The sequence below is a fragment of the Ochotona curzoniae genome, unplaced genomic scaffold (assembly GCF_017591425.1).
Source record: "Ochotona curzoniae isolate NIBS_2020 unplaced genomic scaffold, NIBS_Ocur_1.0 scaffold_1037, whole genome shotgun sequence".
NCBI classification, from domain to species: domain Eukaryota; kingdom Metazoa; phylum Chordata; class Mammalia; order Lagomorpha; family Ochotonidae; genus Ochotona; species Ochotona curzoniae.
In genome coordinates, this window is record NW_024467083.1 from 17,377,303 (window position 1) to 17,403,384 (window position 26,082).

General features: G+C 46.7%; 1 protein-coding gene across 2 annotated transcripts in view; it reads left to right on the forward strand.

The window, feature by feature from the left end:
- ELAPOR1 (endosome-lysosome associated apoptosis and autophagy regulator 1) overlaps positions 1-26,082 on the forward strand; it is a 71,398-nt gene that overhangs the window by 18,948 nt on the left and 26,368 nt on the right. For both annotated transcript variants that reach the window (XM_040998479.1, XM_040998480.1), the window contains exons 2-3: positions 19,489-19,609; positions 21,495-21,687. In XM_040998479.1, the coding sequence (XP_040854413.1) occupies positions 19,489-19,609; positions 21,495-21,687 (314 nt within the window). The remainder of the gene's footprint in view (positions 1-19,488; positions 19,610-21,494; positions 21,688-26,082) is intronic.

Genomic DNA, 26,082 nt, shown 5'->3' on the forward strand with positions numbered 1-26,082 from the left:
GTTACATTCCATTTGTGGGATAGTAGGCATCGTTGGTTTCTCAAAGGCGTCATTGGACTGGGAACCCGGACCTGGAACGTTCCAGGAAATCTACCTGTCACTCATACTGTGATGCATTTCAGAAAGTAATTTTTAAGATCAACATCTAGTGGGCACTGCACCAAGTATGTAAGAAAAGCCTATTCTTTTTTTCCTAAGACACTGTGACTTGTTATGACAAATAGCAGAATGTTATACGTTAGAAAGAGGTTTGGAGGAAATTGCAGAATCCTTTTAGCTACACCCTTTTTAAGCATCGGACAGATGCCCATTCTCCCCAGTTGAAAGGAAGTCATTGTGTGAGCGCTGGAGGGTCTCTGGGATCCAAATAACCAAGGCCACGAAAGGAGATGCCCGCACCTTTGACCTAGTTGCTTGGCATTTACCAATTAAGCAACATAATGTGTCGTTTGATGGGCCCAATGGTTCTGAAATTAGAGTCCCCCACCCTAGGCATCTTCTGGGTTTGTAATCTCTTTTGTGAATATGGATAGCCCTGTCTGTGTTGGAGCCTGTCCCAGGGGATAGCAATCACCAGATTCCTATAATGTTTGATATTTTATAATCTATTTATTCCAGACACCATCTGCCATTATATTTTCTACAAAATGATTATTTTCCCTTATTTTTTAAAAATTATTTTATGGGCCTAGCGGCGTGGCCTAGCAGCCAAAGTCATCGCCTTGAACATGCCCGGGATCCCATATGGGCGCTGGTTCTAATCCCAGCAGCTCCACTTCCCATCCAGCTCCTTGCTTGTGGCCTGGGAAAGCAGTTGAGGACGGCCCAAGGCCTTGGGACCCTGTACCTGCATGGGAGACCTGGAAGAAGTTCCTGGATCCTGGCTTTGGATCGGCATAGCATCAGCCATTGCACTTACTTGGAGAGTGAATCATTGGACGCAAGATCTTCCTCTCTGTCTCTTCTCTCTGTATATATGGCTTTGTAATAAAAATAAATAAATCTTTAAAAAATTATTTTATTACTTTTCATTGGAAAGTCATATATATATAGAGAAAGAGAAACAGAGAGGAAGGTCTTCTGTCCAATGATTCGCTTCCCAAGTGACTATAACAGCTGGTGCTGCGCCAATCCAAAGATCCTCTTCCAGGTCACCCACATGGGTGCAGGGTCCCAAGGCTTTGGACTGCCCTCAACTGTTTCCCCAGGCTACAAGCAGATTGCTGGATGGGATGTTGGGCAGCTGGGATTAAATCGGTGCCCATAATGGAATCCTGGTGCATGTAAGTTGACAACTTTAGCTGTTAGGCTACCACATGGGGATCTTCCCTTATGTTTAAAATGTTTAATTCTATGAAAGTTATATGACTTTCTTCACCAAATATGTACTGAGTAAAATGAACTTAAAGAATCATAGCAAAAAGAAAAGCTATGTTGCCAAGACTGAGGGAAAATACAGCTTGGGAACCCAGAATGATGGCTCAATGGCTAAGTCCTCACCTTACACACCGGGATCCCATATGGGTGGCAGTTTGGGTTCTGCTGCTGGTGACCTGGGAAAGTACTCAAGGACCACCCAAAGCCTTTGGACCCTGGCTTCAAATTGGAACAGCTCAAGCTATTGCGGCTGCCTAGGGAGTGAATCAATGGACAGAAGATCTTCCTCTCTAACTCTTCTCCTCTGTATATCTGACCTTCTAATAAAAAATTTAAAAAGTCTCTAAAAAGAGAAAGAGGAGAATCAGGATGGTGGAATAAAGCGAGGCAATGTTTAAACAGATGGAGAAACATTAGCCAGGATGAAACAGAGAGGGCACATTCTAGGAAATAGGAGAGGACAGACTGATGACAAAGGGGCACCTGGAGACTGATGGACACTGGAAAGCAGTGGAGCCCAAAAGGTCATGTTGCAGTGACCATACATCCCACCTGCATTCAGCCAATGGCAATCTGAACTGCACCAGCAACAAGAACACCACCAGCAACCAGATGGGAAGGGGAGTTCCCTGGGAATTTGGGAGGTGAATCCAAAGAACTGCCCATCCTGCTGATTTGTTTGATTTGACCAGGAGCAGAGACAGAGTGGCAGACCCCAAACTGGCAGTGTGGGAACAGGGTGGATTTCACAGACCAAACCCCCAGTAGAGCCAAATTGGGTACCATCTTGTATGGGGAGGCAAAGGCTATGGTATAGGACTGTGCATGCACTAAGCTGGGAGTGAACTCATTTCGTGCTCAGTGAATTTCAACGACGTGGCATCCTACAGGCTTCACCCAAAATAGGTCCGGGTAGCCCCCAGAGCTAATGGTCAGCAGATCTAGAAGTCCACAAGTGAAGATGATGAAGTCATGCATCCCTTCAGCCTAGGGCTGGGAGAACTTTTTTTTCCTCTGTCAAGGACCAATTTAGATATTTCTAAGATTATTGATTGGTCAAATCCCAAATGATCAACTTAAAAAGTAGCCTGCTATAGATTTATTGAGTTTCCAGTTCTGTATGTGGTTACCTTGGCAGGGTCACCTCAAATGATTTCCCATGCCTTCTGGGCATTGCCCACTCCTTCTCCAGCTGTTGGGTCAGTTTTCTAAATCTGGTGTTGCTATTTTTTTTTAGATTTATTTTTATTATTTTTTTTATTGGAAAGGCGGATATACAGAGAGGAGAGACAGAGAGGAAGATCTTCCGTCCGATGATTTACTCTCCAAGTGAGCCACAACGGCCGATACTATGCCAATCCGAAGCCAGGAACCTTTTCCGGGTCTCCCATGCGGGTGCAGGGTCCCAAAGGTTTGGGCTGTCCTCGGCTGCTTTCCCGGGCCACAAGCAGGGAGCTAGATGGGAAGCGGGGCTGCCAGGATAGAACCGGCGCCCATATGGGATCCCGGGCGTGCAAGGCGAGGACCTTAACCACTGCGCCACCGCGCCGGGCCTGTTGCTATTGTTTTAAATGCAGTACTCATTTGTGCTTTCAAAAGATGCCAGACACTGTGCTTGTAGCTAGGAATGTGAAACTAATTTGTTGGGAAACTTAGAGTTTGGTGGGGGTGAGGGATTATGTCTATTAACTCAACACACCTAGATAGGAGACACAAGTGAGTATAAGCAAAGGGCTTTGTGTTTGCACCTATAAGAGGGAAAGTGAAGGAAACGAGAAGGCTTTCAAGATTAGGTAGCATCTGAGGATCTACAATAGCAGCCAAAGCTTAGCACACTTTCCACATAGAGCAGGTCTTGCATAGGTCATTGAGAGGGATTTTCTGGGCAAGGAGATGGGGGATGGAATGCATGGTCGGGAAATGTCAGGTTGTCCCAGGTCACTTCAGGTCAGCGGGGGTGATCTGAGGTCAGTCTGGGTGACCTGGATAAACTGTGGTAAAGAGAAAGGTTGTATATGAATCTGAACATACCAGAGAATGACTTTTTTTTTTTTTAAACAGGAGAGTGGTGTGCCTAGATGTGTGTTTGGCAGGATAGAAAACTATAGTTTAACTAGTGGGTAATGTGGAAAGAGTCATTCACTCAAAATTTCCTGCAGACCTTCTCTGTGTCAGGCATTGTTTACAGAGATTATGGTCGTGGGAGGAAAAACCTGAAAAGGAGATGCATATGGTGCAAATTTTTAAAGATTTATCTTATTTATTTGAAACGCAGGGTGCAGAAAAATAGGGCAAGACAGACAGAAATCTCTCTGACTTATTCCCAAACTAATCACGGCTAGCAGGGCTGGGCCAGGCTACAGGCAAGAGCCAGGAACTCCATCCAGGTCTCTTATGTGGGTAGCGGGGAACCAAGTACTTCAGCCATCCTTTGCTGCTTTCCCACGTGTTTCGACAGGGAGCTGGAAGGGAATCAGAGTAACCAGGGCTTGAACCAGTGCTATGACCTGGGATGCTGGCGTTTTAGCACTCTGTGCCATGATGTCAGCTCCTACAGAGTACTGAGAGTAGGTACTAAATAATTTGTGTTAGGAAATTAGAAGGAACCTCAGGAAACTCATCTTGAGGCGGTGATAACTACGCTGAGGTCTGAAGGATGCTCAGACTGTGTAAATGCCCTGAAAGGAGTATATGGGACTGAAAGAAGATGAGGGAATGGGAGGAGTAGAGAATAAGGGAGGGGAGCATAGGTAGGAATGAGGGGGAAGGTGAGGACCAAATCACAAGTGTCCCTATTTTAATGATTGATTAGCAGTGTTCTACCTGTAAGAACTCCCATTTTTAAGAAATGTCGCCATCAAAATCAAAAAGTCAAAATAAAAAATGAAAATTAGGATCAGAAAAAAATACAACTTAGAATGCCAGATGCAGGAAGAATAATTAAATGATTATATGAATGCTATATAAGACAAATGAACTGGAAACTTGGCTCTGAACTTCCTGGTGGCCAAGACAAAAGATGAAAATATTGTAGAATGTACAGTGTTCAACGCCCAGGAGGAAAACATGTGGTAAAATTATTTCCCAGGCAGATGTGACATAAAGACGTATTAAAGGGCTGGCTACAGCATGAGAATGGAAGAGCTTAGGAACATGGGAAAAAAGACAGTGTAGACAGACTCATTCCATAATTGATGTGATTATTGGCACCCTGTAGTGGCTGTGCGTAGTATCTCCTGGCACCTGCGGACAGTACTATAAGACACCTATGTGCTATCTCCTTTTCGTGTGTCTGTGTGTGTGTGTGTGTGTGTGTGTGTGTGTGTGTGTGTGTAAAACATAGAGAAGCTGTGTATCTTGGAAGGATTAGCCAACAAAGCTGAAGTTTCAAACAGTGTGTGGAGTGATTTGAGTCTGGTTATTCTACTTCTAATCCAGCTTCCTATGAATGTACCTGGACAGGCAGCAGATGATGGCACAAGTACTTGGGCCCTTGCTACCCATGTGCAAGACCTGGAATGACTCCTGGCTCCTGGCTTTGCTCTGGTTCAGCCCTGGATGTTGGAAGCCATTGGAGTGAACCAGTAGATGGCAGATCTCCCTGTAACTCTGTCATCTCTCTATGTCATTTTGCCTTTCAAATAAATACATGTTCTCTTTTTTAAAAGAGAAAGAACTACTGTGTGTCTTATTTTTTTTAATTATTATTGATTACATTTCATTTTGTGACACAGTTTCATGGGCTCTGGGATTCCCCCAACTCCTCCCCGTGCCCTCCCCCTATGGTGGATTCCTCCACCTTGTTGCAATATTACAGTTCAAATCCAGTCAAGATTCTTTCATTGCAAGCATATACCAAGCATAGAATCGAGCATCTTATTGTCCAGATACATTCAACTGTTTCTTGGGGAGACCATCTCTAGCCTGAAGGCTGAGCTGGCAGAATATCATGCCGTGTGTGTCTTATTTGTAAAGCCAACTTTACAAATCACTTCCTTTGGTCTCAAACTGAGATAGTTGGGGATGTGATGTTTATTTGCTGTGAATTAACCCTTGTAGAAGCTGACCCCGCTAAGTGGGAGGAAAAAATGAGAGGGCTTGCCTATCAGAAGGTGTAAATCTAAAGAAGTGCTGACATTTGTCCCACTTCCTACCGTGAGTGCTAAAAAGCAGAAGGATCATCGGAGGCCATTCCTAAACATTCAAGATAATGGCATCCAGTCTTGATTTCTTCTCTCAAATGTCATGCTTGGACCCAGGCCATGTCTGCTTTGGCAGAGCACACGTTCTTAATGGGTTTTGCTCTGGGGAACGTGGTACTTCCAGCTGGCCCAAGTATACCCCCAGCAACTCAGAACAACCATGTGCCATGGTGGAAACTGGGAGCAGGCAGAGCTATACTGTTATCCCTCTGAATAGCAGGAAAAACTGCATCCCTTGTCTACCTTGTAGCAGGTGCATCCCCGTAGCCTTCTATAATGTGAGCATTGGCCACTTCAGAGCCTGCTCCTCTCTCCAGGTCCCCAGTGCCTGCCAGGTGCACGTTGGACAATGTTATAGTTGCCCAAAAGGAACTCACCCAGTGAATTTGTGCAGTTGCTCCCCTGCTGTTGCCTCTGCTCTGGCCATTTTTTTCAGGCCACCTCTTTAACCATCCCCAGGCCAAGCCCCTTCGTGGACAAGAGTGTGGCCTTGGCCAGGCTTCCTGACCTCACAGGGCCCAGGACGGTGTGCCCCTTCTGCTGTGTTTCTGCCACCCTCCTTTGGGCACCAGGTTTCCCAAGAAGGAAAAAAAAATAGCTTGGTTCACAACTGGAACATTCCTGTACAGGTTTTTCTGAGCCCCACCCTCCGTGTAAGGTAAAAGGAGCATCTGTCTAGTGAATTGCCAGTTTGTGTGACATTCTTTCACAAGTACAAAGACATTTCTAGATTCTTAGCTACTTCCCTTGTAAAGGTCAAACTAGCTAGAGCACAGAAGTTTCCATTCACAGGACAGTGGCTGGAGGCTGCTGGTGCAGAAATTTTGTCAGCAGTGCAGAAATTTTATATCAGCTTGAGCCTGTTTCCACTGATCCTGCCCCCAGAGCTGACTTCCAGTTGTGGCTGAGCCTTCCCAAGCAAGAGGTGGGCCTGGCTGATGATTCTGTACCCACCCGTTTCCAGTTCACCAAGGATGGCAGATGCCGGGCCAGATCCTTAGTTTGGTAACACCTGGCAAAAGCCAAGGGTGAGACTTTGACCCACAAAGTTGCCTGAGGTCTTCACTCAGAGTTTATTCTGCAAATACAATGCAGACATCCATAGCTCCACCAGGGACAGTTTTCATGGTGAAGGTGGAGAGGCACCTGCCCAGTGTCTAGGCACTCTCTCTGGCTCAGCATTCTCACAAGTGACAGGTGTGTGACTCACAAGTCACAGCTGATCGAGATCCCCTGTTGAAACACAGAGACAATGTCAAATGCCAGACTGCTTCTGTCACCCTCCCTCCATCAGCAGGTTCACACTCCTGATCTCCACCTTCCCTTTAAAGAATGTTCCCCCCAACCTCCCCTTTCCTGAGGGTCAGAATCATATGGAAAGGCAACATCAGCTACTGCCTGGGGTGGTAAATGGCTGCATCAGCCTTCTCCTCTATTCCCAACTCCAAAAATCCTGCTTAACTGTCTTCTCTTGGTATCAGGGTGTTGAGTTTTAGAAAAGGGCTAGAAGACAAATACTGGGCCTAGCATAAGATTGTGGCGTCCCAACTCCTGGTTGTCTGATTCCAGCTTCCTGTGAAGGCACACCTTGGGAAGCAGCAGGTGATGGCTCAAGCTGTTGGGCTCCTGCTCAGAGACCTGAATGGGGTTTTCAGCTCTAGGCTGTGGCTGGATGTAGGGAGTGAACCACAGTTTGGGAGCTCTCGTTCTCTCAAATAAAGAATCTTTGAAAGGGCTGGGATTTTGACTGACTGAACTAGATGGTGTGCCAGTAGAAACTGAAGAATGAATAGAAGAAAGGCATGGAAATAGGAGTAAATGGCTGCTGCTCTGGTGTGCTGGTGACTGTTTAGCTTTTGGAGGAGATGAAGGGATGCCCCAGTTTGTGGTGTTTTCTGGTTTCCATGGTGCAAACATTCCCATCTATTTCAAGCTATTGGTATCTGTGAGCACAAAGTTGGGACAATGCGAGCACAGCCAGGTCTGGGAGCTCACACATGTGCACTCTTGCCAGCAGCCGAGTCTGTTGATGAAAACACAGGATTCTGGTTGAGGGTGTTGTGGCACCACTGGTAAAGTTGCCACCTGCAAGCCAAATTGAGCGCCAATTTGAGTTCTGGATCTGCTTCTGGTACAGCTCCCTGCTAATGTGCCTGAGAAAGCAATAGAAGATGGTCTAAGTGCTTGGCCCCTGTAACCAGGTGGGAGACCTGGAGAGAGCTCCCAGTATTGGCTGTTGTGGTCATTTGGAGAGTGAACCAGCAGGTAGAAGATTCTCTCTCTCTCTATCTCTCTCTTTTTCTCTGTGTCTCTCCCTCTCTCTCCCTCTCTCTCTGTAACTTAAATAAATAAATCTTCACAAAATCAGCAAGGAAGATCTCTCTCCAACCCCCACCCAACATACCTACTACATCCTTCATCCTTTCAAATAAATAAAATACATCTTTCAAAAAAAAAGAAAGAAAACAGATTCTGTCATGGACGATACATTTGATAGATGAACTGTGGGTGTGGCCAAGAAATGAAATATTGACATATGTATGCTACAGCATGATAACCCTAAAGAACATGTTAAGAAATCAGACAGTGTGTGTGTGTGTGTACACATTTTGAAGGCCACCATTGTGATATAGCTGGTTAAGCCTCTACCTGTGATGCTGGCTTCCCATATGGACATTTGTTTGCATCCCAGATGCTCCACTTCTGATTCAGATCCCTGCTAACGTGCCTGGGAAATCAGCTGAAAATGGCTCCAAGTCTTGGGTCCCTACATCCATGTGGGAGACCCAGATGAGGCTCCTGGCTTCGTTTTAGCCCAGTTCTGGCCATGGCAACCATCTAGGAAAGGAACCACTGGTTGGAAGATTTATCCCTCCACCTCCTTTCCCTCTGTGTCTCTCCCTTTTCTCTCTAACACTTTCAAAAAAGTAAATAAATAATTTTTTTTTAAAAAAAGGACCGGGCCCGGTGCGGTGGCGCAAGTGGTTAAGTCCTCGCCTTGCACGCCCGGGATCCCATATGGACGCCGGTTCTAATCCCGGCAGCCCCGCTTCCCTTCCAGCTCCCTGCCTGTGGCCTGGAAAAGCATTCGAGGACAGCCCAAAGCTTTGGGACCCTGCACCCGCGTGGGAGACCCGGAAGAGGCTCCTGGCTTCGGATCAGCATAGTATCGGCCGTTGTGGCTCACTTGGGGAGTGAATCATCGGACGGAAGATCTTCCTCTCTGTCTCTCCTCTCTGTATATCTGCCTTTCCAATAAAAAATAATAAAAATAAATCTTTTTTTTAAAAAAAAGGACCATATATTGTATTGTTCCAGCCAGCAGAGCCAGTAACGTGGACATGGAGAGGGTCTGAGGATGGAGCACCAACAGGAGACCAGTGATGGTGCAAGTCTCTGCGAAGTCTCTCTTTATTGCTCCTTCACCTCTCCTTATATACTCTTCCCCTAACACCCTCATTTAGCAGGATATTGGATACAGATGAGTCCAATTAGTCTAGGTGTTTTTAACCACTCGCTTCATTCTTGTTTCTGCCCAGGCTAACAAGCACTATTCAACTCCTTAGCCCACAACATTGTATGACTTTTATTTTGAAGATTTGTTTGTTTTTGTTGGGAAGTCAGTTGATAGAAAGAAGGAGAGACAGAGAAAGATCCTCCATCTGCTGGTTCACTCCCTACCTGGCTGCAACAGCCAGAGCTAAGCTGATCTGAAGCCAGAAGCCAGGAGCTTCTTCTGGGTCTCCCACACGAGTGCAGGGTCCCAAGGCTTTGGGTCGTGCTCAACTGCTTTCCCAGGCCACAAGCAGGGAGCTGGATGGGAAGTGGGGCAGCCAGGACATGAATGGTACCCATTTGGGATCCCAGCCCATGCAAGGCAAGGATTTAGCCTATGGCCCATGTATGACTCTTTTTATCTGAAATTTACACAATAGGTAGATCCACAGGGGCAGAATGTGGATTCAGGATTGCCAGGGACTATAAAAAGGGCCAGATAGGGAGTGCCTGCAAACCATCATTTGCATTTCTCTTGGAGCCAAAGAAAACTGCGCTGGGATTAAGCAATGATGGTGGTTGTAGAACCTTGTGAATATTCTAGAAACTACTAAGTTATATAACTTGGTATAATCAATTATCATTGATTTATATCTTAGTGTTTTAAAAGGTAAAGTGCAATTACTCATGAAGTTTGAACTTAAGGGGAACTGGGAGCCCGTATTTTTGTGAGGGGATGTGAATTAACTATGGAGCTAAAACCATTCTAGCAATAAAGTCTATTAATTTTGAAAGAAATTGTTAGAGGACTTGAGGGCTCTGAAAACATACCTGGGAAAGTGCAGGAGTTTAGAACCCGAGTTTGAGAAATAGTATTCTGGGCACTGCGAGTGTTGTTGCTGTTTATGGAAGTTACAGAGGTTCTTCCTGTTTACCTGGTTCTCCAGGTTACAAGCTCATTCAGGTTCAAGTTTTCCATCACAATTAGCTAACAACCAGGCAAGCCATGTCCTTGGAGAGGTTTGCACAGCTCAGGGCTTAGCTTGCCTGGTTCTTGTGTGTGTATGTGATTGAAAGCTCAAGAGAAACACAAAAATTAAAAGTCATGTTTGGGGCCTAGCACGATGGCTTAGTGGCTAAATCCTCACATTGTACACACCAGAATCCCTTGTGGACACCGGTTCATGTCCCAGCTGCTCCACTTCCCATCCAGCTTCCTGTTTGTGGTCTTGGAAACCATTAGAGTATTGCCCAAAGCCTTGGGACACTGCACCCACATGGGCGACCTGGAAGAAGCTTCTGGATTCTGGTTTCAGATGAGCTCAGCTTCGGCCATTGCAACCCCTTGGGGAGCAAATCAGCGGATGGAAGGTATTTCTCTCTGTCTCTCCTTCTCTTTCTAAATCTGCATTTCCAATAAAATATTTTCGATTGAATTTTAAAATCTTAAAAAAATAGCCATGTTTGAATCTCATTGAAAATGGAAAGAAAGCAATCTTTGAAATATAATCTCATAAAGTCCTGTCTTACAGACAGATGTACTTACACACTCTGGTCTAGCAGAAAGGGATTAGAACTTATTCAGGTATGTTTTGTTTCCTAGCAACAAAGCCATTTTGATCCTGGGGATTTTTTTTTTTTTATGACCAAGACAGAAAGCCTTCTGCACCTCTTGGTGCAGCTGCAGTCAGGGTCATCAATGTTGGGAACCAGTCTTTGTTCTGGAGAGATAAGCCCTGGGGGACTGCTGGCGGAGGAAAAACCCGAGAGCAGCTGTTGTTGCCTGTGTGTGAACAGCCCAGGATTAGACAGGGTGAGTCAGGGCCCAAAGGAAGCAGGCGAGCCCGGCAAGGCTCCTGCTGCCCAGCGATGTTGCTCTTGGGTCAAGAATGCTACGGATAGGGGCTCTCTCTCAGTCCTGTTGCCAGATGGAGGAGAAAATACTGGAAAACCCCTCCTAAACCCTCTTCAGGGAGGAATGTAACAAAACCGGCTGTTATTAAAAAATTTTTTTTAAAAATATATATATTTATTTTTATTGGAGAGGTAAATTTACATAGAGAAGGAGAGACAGAGAGAAAGATCTTCCATCTACTGGTTTATTCCCCACGTGACCACAATGGCTGGAGCTGAGCTCATCTGAAACCAGGAGCCAGGAGCCTTTTCAAGGTCTCCCCTGCGGGTGCAGGGTCCCAAGGACTTGGGCTACTTTTCCAGGCCACAAGCAGAAAGTTAGGTGGGAAGTGGAGCAGCCAGGACATGAACTGGCACCCCTTTTGAGTGTCAGTGCTTGGTGGTGGAAGATTAGCCAATTAAGCCATTGTGCTAGCCCCTGATTTTTCTTATTTGAAAGACAGAGTTACCAAGACACACACACACACACACACACACACACACACACAGGTCTTCCATCTGCTGTTTCATTTCTCAAGTGATTGCAATGGTCAGGCTGAAGCCGAGAACCTGGTACTTCATCCAGGTGTCTAACACGGGTGGCAGGGGCCCAAGCACTTGAGCCATCTCTCACTGCTTTCTCAGAAGCACTAGTAAGGAGCTGGGTTGAAAATGGAGCAGCTGGGACTCAAACCAGAGCTCAAATGGGATTCCACAGGGGGGTTCAATCCATTGTGTCACAATTCTGGCCTCTTCCCCACCCCCAAAATCCCGTTTACAAAGAATTTTCCTGAACAGTCTCCCAATCATTCCGAGAGGTTAGTGTGATGCAGTTTGGGGGGAATCTATTTAATTAACTTGCTGGAAAAGAGCAAGGTCTAGACCGTTTGGCTCAAGTCCCAGCACCTTCTGAGAGCTGTTCTAGACCCTCTATCCTGTTTCATCATTCGACTGTTCAACACATAGGGACAGGGACAGGGAAGGGAAGGGAAGGGAAGGGAAGGGAAGGGAAGGGAAGGGAAGGGAAGGGAAGAAACAGAAGCCAAGGCACCTGGGGTAATGGCCACACTTCAAAGGACTTGGTGAGGGTGAAAGAGGAAGATGATGTTGCTGACCTGGAACCCCATGTGTGGGTGCTCATAGGTGCTCCCTGCAGTATTTGTTGCTACCACACCTTGTTGAATGTCTCCTGGAAATCCCTTGGCCAAGGTTCCACCCAAAATAGACAGATTGGCTAGCAAGAAAGGCCTGGGAGCTCAAACTCTCCCAACTGAGCATGGAGGACTGTTATGGATTTTGGGTGATATGTCTGTGGCTGGACTGGAAGCTGCCTTTGTTGTATTTTGATTAAAATGGAAGCCTGAAACCCAGAACAGGTTAGAGTGATACTGAAGGAAAGGGGTCATGTCGGGCCAGGGCACCGTTGCAGACTCCTGTGGACTGAGAGCCCAGGGCTTTGATACTGTGTTGCTTTGCAGCGGTGCAGGATGGGGTCACCCAGTAGAGCAGGCCCAGGTTAGATCTAATGCCTGTCCTTTGAGAGGTGAGGGAAAGGAAACAAGGGACTTCACAGGTGATTAAGAAAAATCACAGCCTCACCCTTGACCTTGTGAATTGGCCTTGGGGTCTGTAATCCATCTTGGGCTCTGTCATCCTAACTCCTCTCATGTGTGAAGCTTCCAACTCAAATACGTTTTTTTAGCTCAAAAGCCTTCAACAGGTAAAAGAGCTTAATGCACTGCTCCAGCACAGGAGGAACCTTCCTTTCACCCTTGGAAGGGGCTGGTTCTTTAAACTGCTGGGCTCTGCAACACAACTTGAAAATCATTGGGTTGAAGAATTTCAGCCACCCTACTAACCAATGAGCAGCCCTGAAGTGGTAATATGTTAAACTACTTAAACTTAGTGGGATGCTGTGGTAAATTTCATCACTATCTTGCACAGAATGGCAGGGACAAGAGACTCCTAAGAGGGTCCAATGACTGCTGTGCACCTGCTGTCCAGGAAAACACAACCTCCTAAAATTCTATACCTGCTTGTCTAGGGCAAGTGACCCACAGGCCAAGAGGTTGAGCACCTCTGTCCTGTAGGAGGCTTAGTCATCTGATTTACTGCCACATGAAGTGAGCATGGCAAAGAAGAGTGGGTGTTTGGGGCTGGCACTTGACTCAATAGATTTAACTACTGCCTGTAGTACCTGCTTCCCATATAGGCACTTGTTTGAGTCCCAGGTGCTCTACTTAAAAAAAAAAAAAAAAAAAGTTTAGGGCCCAGCGCTGTGGCGCAAGTGGTTAAAGGTCCTCGCCTTGCACGCCCGGGATCCCATATGGACGCCGGTTCTAATCCCGGCAGTCCCGCTTCCCTTCCAGCTCCCTGCCTGTGGCCCGGGAAAGCAGTCAAGGACAGCCCAAAGCTTTGGGACCCTGCACCCGCGTGGGAGACCCAGAAGAGGCTCCTGGCTTCGGATCGGCATAGCATCGGCCCGTTGCGCTCACTTGGGGAGTGAATCATCAGACGGAAGATCTTCCTCTCTGTCTCTCCTCTCTGTATATCCGTCTTTCCAATGAAAAAATAATAAAAATAAATCTTTAAAAAAAAAGTTTATTTTAAATTTTATTTTATGATTCAATTTCATAGGCTCTGTTATTTCCCTTACCCTTTCCCAAATTCCCTACCCCTCACTGATTTCTCCTATATTGTTACAATAGTATAGTCCTTCATAAGCAGTCTTAAATCCATCATTCTGCTGTTTAAGTGTGTCCTGACATTGTAGGTATGGACAATGCCACCTGCTCCACTTTCGATCCAACTCCCTGGCAATGTGCTTGGAAAATAGCAGAGAACGTGCAGATGCCTGGGCCATTGCATACCCAAGTAGGAGACTCAGAAGAAGCTCCTGGCTCCTGGCTTCAGACTAGCCTACCAGCTCTGGGCATTGCAGTCATTTTGGAAGTAAACCAGAGATGGAAGAGCTCTCTCTCTTTGTTTTTTTCTCTCTCCCTCTCTCACTCCCTAACTCTACTTTTCATATATATATATATACATATATATATATACCTTTCATATATATATATATATATATAAAGTTTTCCAAAATTAAAAAAAGCATTTTATGGAGATAAATAAAAAAATTGAGAGTGGGTTTTGAAAGAGGGAGGAAGTGGCAGGTGTAGGCCGTGCAGTTAAAATGCCAGTTAGAGCACTTCTGTTTCATGTCAGACATTTGGGCAAGTGAGCCAATAAATGGGAGTCCTGCCAGTCTGTCTTACTCTCTGTTTTATAAAATAAAATAAATAAATAAGCGGGGAGGGAAGAAGAAGAGAATGAGAATCTTAGGGGAGAGGCCAGGAAGATGATCTTGTAACATGTCTGCTAGACAACTTTTATGTTGGCACCAGAAGTCTGAAGCTGGCATGTCAGAGTCCTTCAAGCAGAAAGACACAGCTCAGGGTGTGGGGAGTTGGGAGGAAGACCAGAAGAAGCATGGCTGCCCTCTGCAGGCTCTGATCTGACCGACTGGTGAACAATAGGCAAGGCCGGGCCTCCTCCCAGCATGAGTGGACAAGCCAGGTGAGTCTGCCCCAAGCCTCAGCCATGCGCTCTACCCAATCCTGAGCCAGGAACCCCAAAACCAAAAGCACAGAAAACAGGAGAGGAGGGAAGACCCTCGCTGGGGCTTAGCCCCAGAGTCTCCTCTAGGGGACCCATGCTTTCTGCTCTTCACCTTTCCAAGTAGTTTGCTATGATCCTGTGCTAAGCAAAGTCCCTTCCTGCTGCTCCCCCTGACCCTGTTGCAACCTTGTTCTATGGGACAGGAGTGATGAGCGTATAGATGGGGGAAGAGCAGGGTCCAGCCTCTCTCAGACTCCAAGACCTCTGGCAAAAGCTGGCTTTGAGTCAAAATCCGGGTTTATCTAAGAACCTGTGTGTTGACATGGGTCCTGCCCCAGCCAAGACAAGCCGACTTGGAGCTCTTCTGCTGTACTCTGCAGCAGCCATCCAGGGACTCTGACTCAGGATGGGGAGGCATCTGCTTAGCATCACCTGTTCTCTGTGTGAGGTGCAGGTGGCAGGGGTCACTCCTGTCCCCCAGCAGTCCCTGAGAAGCTTCTTTCCACCTCAAGTGTGTCCAGGATTGAAAGTGTAGAGTTTAGATTTGTACCTTTCATTGTATACACATGTTTCTTAAAAACTATTTCAAGTGAGGAGAGGTAGGTGGAGGTTAATAAAAGTGAGAGCATATGAAGTAAGAATTACAGAAATTAGGCAGATTTTTTTCCTTTATAAGATTTATAAGTTACAGAGGGAAGGAGGGAGAAAGAGAGAAGAGAAAGAAAGAGATCATCCTTCTGCTGGTTCACTCCCCTAATGTCTGCAATGGCTAAGGCCGGGCTAGGTCAAAACCAGGAGCATCTTTTGGTGTGTCTCAAATGAGTGGCAGGTGTCCAAGGCTTTGGGCCATCCTCTACTGCTTTCCTAAGCCACAAGTAGGGAGCTGGATGGAAAGTGGAGCAGCCAGGACACGAACCAGCATCCACGTGGGATCCACTAGTTGGTTTATTCCCCAAATGGTCACAACAGCCAGAGCTGAACCAATCTGAACCCAGGAGTTTCTTCTGGGACTCCCATGTGGATGCAGGATCCCAAGGCTTTGGGCCATCCTCTACTGCTTTCATAGGCCACAAGCAGGGAGCTGGATGGGAAGTGGAACAACTGGGGCATGAATTTGCCCATTTGGGATCCTGGTGCATGCAAAGCGAGGGTTTAGCCACTAAACCATTGCGCCAGACCCAATAAAAAGATTTTAAGAGAAAAACGTTGAGATGCCTGTTTTCTCTTGGAAATTTCCCTTCCTGGTGTTGGATGTTAAAGAGACTCATGCTATTTACCTGGTAATCCTGGTTCTAGGAATTCACCCGAGGGAAACAATCAGAAATAGAAAATATCACTGCAGCAGGATCCAAAACAAGGGCAAAGCACAAAAAACTCAGTGTCCAGTAATAAGAAAATGATGATGGGCAACTACAGAGTAGCCATTAAAGACATGAGAAAGAGGCCAAGTCCATGGCATGTAGGTTAAGTCTCAGATTGCAGCCTTGGAATCCCATATGAGTGCTGGTTTATGTCTTGGCTACGCCACTTCTGATCCAGCTCTCTACTTATGTCTGAGAAATCAGCAGAGGATGACCCAAGTCCTTGGGCCTCTGCACCCACATGGGAGACCAGAATGAGTTCCTAGCTCCTGGCATGAGACTGGCCTAGCGTTGGCCATTGTGGCCATTTGGGGGAGCGAATCAGTGGATGGAAGACCTCTCTCTGTAACTCTGCCTTTCAAATAAAATAAGTAAACCTTAAAAAAAAAACACCAAAAAGACAGGAGGAAGTGTTTTAGTCACCTAAAGTTGAAAGGAAGGGAAAAGTCAGAATACAGACCTTTGCAGCATGCAACCTTCCCTTTTCTTCAAAATGTACATGCACATAGAGGAAATCCAGGAGGAAACAGCAAGCTGTGAGAAGCAGCGAGCTCTGCTTGAGGACTTATGTAGGCCTGGGAGTGCCCAAGTTCATCCCAGGAGCCTCTGGGGAGCAGCTCTGTGTGTGTGTGTGTGTGTGTGTGTGTGTGTAAGATTTATTTGTATTGGAAAGGCATATTTACAGAAAGAAGGAGAGACAGAGAAATGAATAAATTGTTCTCTACAGATAGCTCAGTATTGGGTAAAACAGTCCAACTCCAGGGATGTTTCTTCTTTCTCTTGTGCCCAGGAGTGCCACATGGCTGGGTGCCAGTGGTGGGACAGGGACACACTGGTTAGCTAAACCCTTCCCTGCGTCCCTGATGAGCAGGCAGCAGTGGCTTTCTGCTGTGTCTGCTTGAGCACTGTAACTGAGCTGTGCCTGGTAGGGAGGAAGGAATCATGAGCTGGATGTATGAGTAGACATTGCCTGTGTCTGTGCTTGGCTTGTGAATCTGTGTGTAATGCTGTCCAGATCATGGGGCAAATGGAGGTGCTGCTAGGGAACTGATGTGTTCACAGATCACCATGTGTAACTGACAAGGTCTGCCAGTTTCACCAGGAGTCAACTGTCAGCTCACCCTAGGCTTATTTGTGAAAGGTATGAGCTCAAACTGCATCTCAGGTTGGCAACAGCTGCAGCAGCCATGCTGTGTGGAGTAGGCATTCCCAAGGGGCACAAAATCAATGCACATTGGAAGGGGGTTTTCTGAAGTCTTGGGGCCACTGCTTTCCCTGGCAAATCTGTCTGCCATTCATGCGGGATGCAGGGGGAACACCCATGAAAAGGAACGAACTCAGGGCATGTACGTCCTAAAGGCCGAGCGTCATAGTGGGAGGACTGGAGCCGTGTGCTCTCTTGGACACCAATCCTCAGCCTCAGATGTGAGAGTGGCTGCTGGGCAACAGCCTCCACTGGCGCATTTCAGTTTCAGAATTTTTTGTTACATTTGACTCAAACTCTTTGTGTTGGATCTGACCCATGAGCATGGAGAAGGACTCCAGCTCAGTGACTTACAGGTGACCCTGGGCACACTGACTCGCCCCACGTGAGGCAGTTTTCTTATCTGAGATAGCATCAAGCAAGCAGTGCCGTGTCCACAGGCAGAACGCTCTTTTCCTTCTGCCTTGGTCATTCCATGTGACATGCCATTGACATAGTCCGGAATTGGTTTGATTCCTGTGTGGTGGCCCTGTTTATTCCCAGAATCCCCCGAGATGCAGAGAACATTAAAATCATGAGGAACAAAGGATCCAGAGAGAGAGTAGCCCATGCTCCTGTTAATCCCCCCATCCTGCTATGTTCTATTTTGACCATTGCACTGACACCTAAATTCAAAGCCAAAGATTCTGGTCCAAAGTTAATCTCCCAGTTTCCCCAGCCTCCCCTGTGCTGCACCTGTTCCCTGTAAGAAGAAAGCAGATTTTGTGTATTGCTATTCTGAACCTTTCTGTCCTCGTCTCTTCCGTCTATGAGCTGGGCAAGCAACATGCATTAGGTAAATATTTATAGCAGAAGAGAATAGAAAATTGTTCTCTCTTCAACCACGGAAAGAGAACTGACGTAATTATGTCTCAATAAGTCTGAGACACCACTCTTAATATACCCCAAAGACGGAAAAGGTTCTGCAGGTTAAAATACCAACACATTGCTTCCTGGGTCATTTCTAGGACACATCTTGATTTTGTGGCTGTTGAATACACAGCTTAGAACAGATGAGATACAGCGTGTTTATTTCTTCTAGAAGACAAAGATTTCTTCCTTGAATCCTGATATACTAATTAGCAAACTTCAAGATGGTCTCACATTGAGTTTTATTTCTTGCAGTTATACATGTCATTTTTCCTCACTTTGATGTGAGTTTTGGGATGTGGTTAGCATTCTGTTTTCCTTATGGATACATAAGACAAAGTTCCTCTGGGCTTGCATATAGGAAAGTGCAAATGATTGTGAAATACATGTCAGCTGAAATTAGCATTAATCCCACAGTCTGTTTATTAAAAGATTGAAAGGAGCAAGAAATGTGTTAGAGCATTTGGTACATCAGTTATGCTTCCTTTCTTCCGACCAGTGCTTTGTGCTGTTGTTTTATTTAATGTTTGATTTGACTGGCATTGTTCAGTGTACTCTTATTTCAACTGAAGCAGGTGAACTGTGAGGTTATCATTGTGGGGAGAGACGAGGCATGAGCTCCTTGCCTGCCTGGAATACATGTGACATTTTCACAATACCCAAGTGGGAATTTACAATCTTTCTGGGTAGGAGGGGCACATGTGGAAATAGAGTCACAGTGTTGGCACAACCTTTTGTAAATGTTTCCTGGACCAGTCTTTCTGGAGTAAGAAGAAAATTCACCTATTTCCAGCATTTTAGTCACCTGATTCTTCTGCTCTGTTGGGACATTATGTATATGTATTAACAAAGCATTAATAACCAAAAATGTGCCTTTTGAATGATACTTATTTATTTATTGAACACCTCTTAAAGGTAAAGATGCAGACAGATAAGCAGATAAATCTATCTACTGGTTCATTCTCTAAATGCTCACAGCAGCCAGGGCTGCACCAGACCTATGTCAGAAACTCAATGCAGGTCTCTCAGGTGGGAAGCAAGGATATAAATATTTGAGCCATCACCTGCTGCTTCCCAGAGTGCATGCTACAAGAAAGCAAGAATCGTAATTTGAGCTCAGCCACTCCAGTATGGGCCTGTGAATGTCACAGGTGCATCTTAACTGCTGTGCCAACTACCCTAAAGTGTACATTCCAGGGGGCTAGGCCATGCCTGGGAAGGAAGGAATGGTCCAAAGTGCTGCAATCCCCATTCCTGTTCATGGTCAGTACCGTGCTACCTGCTGCCTACTGCCTGCCAGGACTCCTAAATCCCGTGACTGTGATGATGCAGGTCAGCCACTGGCATGCTGGGAGTATGAAGTATGAGGGTGGGATGCTGCAGGTGTGTGACCACCACTAATGCATCTGTTACTCGTTGTTTTGTCCCCCTGCAGTCTGAGTACCACTATGAGTACACCGCGTGTGACAGCACGGGTTCCAGGTGGAGAGTCGCCGTGCCACATACTCCCGGCCTATGCACCAGCCTCCCTGATCCCGTCAGGGGCACTGAGTGCTGTAAGTGGCATTTCTGTTCCAGCCTACCCCTCCTCTTGCCTCCCACCACTCAGCTTGGTCCTCATCTCCTGGCCTCCTGCCATCCACACCAAGCCCTTCTGACAGTGCAGCTGCGTGAGGGAATCCCACCTTTCCCCAGTTAGTCATCTTCCCAACCCTTCTGTAGTGGGGTGCAGAAGTATAATTTTAGGGAAGCAAAATGATGTCTGAATTCACATTCATATTTTTAAAATTCAGATCTCATCAGTGCATTTATGCAATTCCAGCTGTGTGCCATTCATATTTTTTCCTGTATGCATACATTTATTTCCTGCTGTGCGTTTCTCTCCAATCTATAGTCACAATCAGTCATTAGGGAATATTGCAACACACTATCATTCATGGAAAGGAAGTCAGCGAGGATCAATTTCTGCAGACATGCTTTTTAAATGCAGGGGCCTGCCACTTGAGGGCTCACTGATCCTCCTACCAGGATCTGACTGTAATCAGAGAAGCAGCGCCGGACCTTGCCATAGTGATTTCAGAGTCAGCAGCTATTTCCCTGCCTGATTCCTAAAATGTAGAAAGAACAGCAATAAAAGCTGGAGGTCAGAATGAAGGAATTATTTGAAAAGTTAGTAAGGAGATGAAGGGTGTTATAATCTAGAATCAGCTTAACCCAGGGCCTGGGTACATAAAGACTGGTTAAATTAAAGAATGGATATTGCTGACATCTGAGTGGAACTAAAATGTGTGTCATGGGAACAGGTGAGCCATTTACAATGAACTTGGCAGAATTAGTGCCCTCCTATTGCACGTAAGCCCCGAGATGTGCATGTGCTGGGGTAACCACAGAAAGCATGTGGAATAGAGACATTCACTCAGGCACTCGCCATTTGAGCAAACCTCTTTGGGACTGTCACGATGTCTGTTCCAGGCAGGAGCCAGCACTCCCTGCAGCAGCTCAGACAGATGTGATGGGAGAGTATGGAGGAGTTACAGGTGTGCAGGGGTCAGGAGCAGCCGAGAGGGCCACTGGAGCCCAGGTTTGGAAGTGGAAGAGCATGGGATGTCGCCTCTGTGGAGTAACACAGAGAAAGCCCCAGCTGAGCTTGAGATACGGAAAGATTGGTGACGGGAGGTGAAGCCGTACAGCTAGGTTGGGAAGAGATTGTGGAAGATGTTGAACGTCAGCCTAAGAGTTTAAGTCTGTAACCGAAAAGGGGTGCCTGTTGGTGTTGAGAAGGATGCCTCTGGCTGCTGAATGAGCACAAATAAGACACAGGCAGTCAGTTTGGAGGGCCTTGTCACCGGTGGTTCAAGGCAGGATTGCCACTTAAGGCAGTGTGGGCACAGCCCAAGAGCAACAGCTGGTTTGCTCTCCGCTGGTGAGCTCTCAGACTAGCTGAGGCCAAGACCCCCTCGGTGAGGTGGAGCACTCAGGACCCGAAATCTATATATATATGGTAAACAACAGCTTTATTGAGATGTGATTTGCATGTCTGAAAATAAAGAGCAACATCTAGTGAGGTTTTTTTTTTTTTTTTTTAGAATATTCTCAGTAATCATCCCTTTCTAATTTAAGAACATTTAATCACACCAGAAAGAAACCTAACATTAGCAGTTACTCCCCCACCGCATCTCCTCACCCTCTCTCAGCCCCCTGGCCCCGCTACCACCACCACCTCCTTCCAGTAGCCAGGATTGGTCCTCTGCCTCCTGGCATTACCCCTTCTGGCCTTGCTGTATGAACAGCATTACCCGAAGGCACCATGACCCTACGTGTCAGTGCTCCCATGACCTGCCCTGGGTTCCCACCTGTGGGACGCCCCCAGCCCATCTAGTTGTGTTTCCAGGGGCAGCCCTGACCTCATGGGTACTCTCTTGTCCCCACCCTATGTTCCAGCCTTCTCCTGCAATGCCGGGGAGTTTCTGGATATGAAGGAGCAGTCCTGCAAGCCATGTGCTGAAGGCCGCTACTCCCTGGGTACGGGCATCCGGTTCGATGAGTGGGATGAGCTGCCCCATGGCTTTGCCAGCCTCTCTGCCAACATGGAGATTGATGACGGCACTAATGAATCCACGGAGAACTGCACCTTGTGAGTTCGTGCGTGCGCACGCACACACACACACACACACACACACACACACACACACACAGAGTAGCCTGCTGCGCAGGGCCCTACAGGACATGCTGGGTGGTCTCTGCTAACACTTTGGAAGCTTTACAGGAAGGATGGAGGGGAGCATGTGGCAGGCTGCCAGGGGAGGGCTGTGGCAGGTCCCCATCGGACTGATGGATGTGACTCTTTCCTGGGCCCCGTCTTCGTGACTGAGAGATACTGAGGAAAGATGGGAAATAGAGGGCAGCAGGTAAGTGAAACAAGGGTAAATGTAGCCCAATATATTTAAAATAAAACCCAGCTGGGTTTCCACCATGGACTTTCAGATGTACTGATAAGTTTCCCTTGGTTTGACTAAAAGACAATTGCAAAGCCATTTTCCTGGTGTGGCTGTCAACTTCTTTTTTTTTTTAAGATTTATTTATTTTTATTGGAAAGTCAGATACACAGAGAGGAGGAGAGACAGAGAGCAAGATCCTCCATCTGCTGAGTCACTCCCCAAGTGACTGCAATAGCTGGTGCTGAGCCGATCCAAAGCCAAGAACCTGGAGCCTCTTCCAGGTCTCCCACATGGATACAGGATTCCAAGGCCTTGGGCTGTCCTCTACTGCTTTCCCAGGCCACAAGCAGGGAGCTGGATGGAAGTAGGAATGCCTGGATTAGAACCAGTGCCCATATGGAATCCTGGTGCAGTCAAGGTGAGGACTTCAGCTGCTAGGCTATGATGCCAGGCTCGGATGTCAACTTCTAACCCAGCTTCTGCTTTAGCCTCTCGGTTTTGGGGGGTTGAAGGGGGAGAGCCCAGCTAGAACTTGGACCAGTGGTGACTGAGCTCTTAAAAACCTTGCTGATATTCCTTTCTAATCCTTACAAACACCCGCGAGATAGTTACTCCAATGACAAAGAAGAGAACCCAGAGGCTCAGCAATGAGAAACAACCTGCCTTTCCTCATCTAGTTACCATCTGGTGGGATTGAAACACAAACCCAGGCCCAAGCTCTCTACTGCACACACTGCCATCTTCCAAAAACAATGGATTGCATGCAAGGCACTTTTAGGGGTCTAGGTGGCAAGAGTAAGAGGGACAATATGTAGAAGGCAGTGGCAATGCACTTGTTCAGTACTGACAATGAATATTGGGGGAGTAAATGAAAGTCTCGCTCTCTCTTTTTAAGATTTATTTTTATTTGAAAGAGTTACAGAGAGAGAAGGAGAGACAGAGAGAGAGCCTTCATCTGCTGGTTTACTTTCCAAATGGCCACAATGGCTAGAGCTGGACAAGTTAGAAGCCAGGAGTCAGGAGTTTCTTGGTCTCCCATTTGGGTTTAGGGACTCACTTGGGTCATCTTCTGCTGCTTTCCAGGCACATTAGCAGAGAATTGGATTGCAAGTAGAGCAGCTGGGACTTGAACTGTGCCTCTATGAGATGCTGGCACTGCGGATGGATTTTTAATGGTCCTGAAAGTCATTCTCATACCCGAGCAATCAAGTAGCTAAAAAGGACTAAAGAGCTGAGTGATGCTTGGATTTCTGATGATGGAAGTAGGGTCTTCCATTCGTACTGCTAAGTCTCCTCAAAGTACCATTCTTTGAGCCAAGCAGCTACATTGAATGGTCCAATGTTAATGATATCTTTACATTCAGTTTTGTGTGTCAAAATTCAATGTGGCAGCATTGGAGGTGGAGATAAAGCCAGACAGGATGAAAGCTAGGAGAGGGAGGGAGGTTGTAGGAGTCTCAAGAACCCATTTAGAGTCCTGGGAGGGGATGCCATCTGATCCCGACAGAGTGCAGCTCACTCAGGAAGAACTTATCTCTCTGAGAATCACATGGAGTGTCCAGGGATGATTCCTCAGTCAGCCAGGACATGGCCAGTGACTAACAGCCCTTTGTTTCCACGGTGCATGTAGAAATGGGAAAGACAACAGTCATCTTGAGAGGGTCCGTGGTCACCCATTGTCCCCCAGAGAGGCAGTCACAGAGCTGGTACCAAGGGCTCAGGTGTCTGACTTTCCTGTTCAGCTTTGCATGTTTTCCTGGATCCAGCCTTACACAGATACAATCCCAGTCCCACAGATACAAATGATCCCCTCCTGCCTTCCCAGCCACAGCAGCCTACCAGTTGCTCTCCTGCTCCCCATTCACTTGGGCCTCCTCCCAGCCACGATCCACTCAGCAGCCAGACTGAACCTAGAACACACATCCAACCCAAACCCTAGATTCTGTGGGTCCTGTTGTCCTGGCCATCAAGTCTGCCTCTGCAGATCCCCTCCTCTGTTGGTTGTGCTCCAGTCACACTGACCAACTCAATCCCTAAGAGCCTTAAAAAAGCAAGTGCATATTTATTTGAAAGGCAGGGTCACAGAGGAAAGAGGAGACAAAGAGATCTTCCATCCACTGGTTCACCACCCAAATGGCTACAACAGCTGGGGCTGGGCCCAGCTGGGCCAAAGCCAGGAGCCAGGAATCTATTATAGGTCTCACGCATGGATGCAGAAGCCCATGCACCTGCGCCATCCTCCACTGCTTCCCAAGCACATTAGCAGGGAGCTGGATCAGAAGTGGAGCAGCTGGAACTAGAAGTGGAGCTCATATGGGATGCTGGCATTGCAGGCTGCAGCTTTACTTGCTATGCCATAGCATCGGCCCTTTCTTCAGATCTTTGAGTATAGTCCTCCCTATCCCTTCCCTTAGCTCACTTTTTTTTAAACTAAAAAATAAGTGATTTATTTATTTTTATTTGAAAGACACCATAACAGCCTGTCTCCAAATGGCCACAGCAGCCAGATGTAGGCCAGGCTGAAGCCAGGAGCCAGGAACTCCATCCAGATCTTTCTCATGCGTGGCAGGACTCAAGTACTCAGGCAGGCCATCACCTGCTGTCTTCCCAGTTATGTTAGCAGGAAACTAGCTGGGGAACGAAGTGCTGGGACTCAAACCAGCACTCTGATGTGGGATGACTGTGCAGCAATGCCAGCCGCTATCTGACTTTGGTAACCCTTAAGTCTCTGCCTAAATGTTGGTTCCTCCAAAGTTGACACCCTTGTGTCATCCCATGCCTCTCATGTGACACTCAGCACTGTCATAGCTACATCAGTAACTGCAGTTAGGAGAGATCCTCTCCTCCGCCAGAAAGAGAATGCAAGCTCCAAGAAGAGAGGATCAGACCCACTGTGTTTGTTTGTTTGTTTTTCTGTCCTGTCTAGCATATTATCTGGCACAAATAAAACAACAAACTGGAGACAAAGTGGTCAACTGAACAGAGTCTCCATGGCAGGACCCTAAGCCTTTAGGAGATTCTTCAGGGTCCCTGGATAAATGTCCCAGAGCTAGGGAGCTGGAAAAACCCCAAGATCGGAAACTGGGATAGGCAAGAAGGAAGAGGAGTGATGAGGCAGCAAGTGAAGGGTGTTTAAGTAGTGGAGAAGAAGGGCAGTGAGTTGCTCAATACGCTAATCTTCAGCCTGCCAGTGGTGGCATCCATGTGGATGCCAGTGCATGTTCTGGCTGCTTCACTTTTGATCCATCCAGCTCCCTGCTTGTGGCCTGAGAAAGCAGTAGAGAGTGGCTTAAGTCCTTGGGCCCCTGAACGCCCATGGGAGACCCAGAAGAAGCTCCTGGCTCCTGGCTATGGACTAGCCCAGTCCCAGCCATTGCAGCCAATTAGGAAGCAAACCAGCAGATGAAAAATCTGTCTCTCTTTCTCTCTGTAAATCTGCCTTTCAAATAAAAATAAATAAATCTTTTAAAATAGATAGAGTTGAAGAAAGGGCAGAAGACCAAATGTAGGGTAGTGAAAAAAGAATAAAAGACAAACATGAACATTAAAAAGACACACATTAAGAAGGAGCACATTATATGCAGAGCATAGCTGCATGACCCAGCCTGAGTGAGGGTCCTAATCGGCCCGTTCTCTTTTCTCATCCCCAAAATGGCCGTGCTCTTCTTACAGAGTGTGGCAAGCATCAAAGGAAGCTGATACAGCAGGTGGAGAATTTAGAGCAAGGCAAGCAAGTGGAAATCAGTGAGAATGTTGTTATTGTTGAACATGAATTGTCTTCACCAGGGACAACGGACAGAAATTAAACTATGACGCATTTTGCAAATGTTACCTACTTATGAAATCCTCTTAATTATTCATCCAGCCTCAGGATGTTTACAGTTATTTATAGCTCTTTCCAAGAGCACATTAGCCCTGACTGTTGTGTCTTCCAACGAGGAGAAATCAAAGCCATTAGGTTCTCTGGGTGTATTGGGTGAGCTCAGCTTACATGCTTCTGTTTGGAGACCAGCGTTGACTACTGAAGGGCTGCAAATATCATGTTATTCTGGCAATTTGTAGATAAATATTGAGACTCCCTTCACTCACAT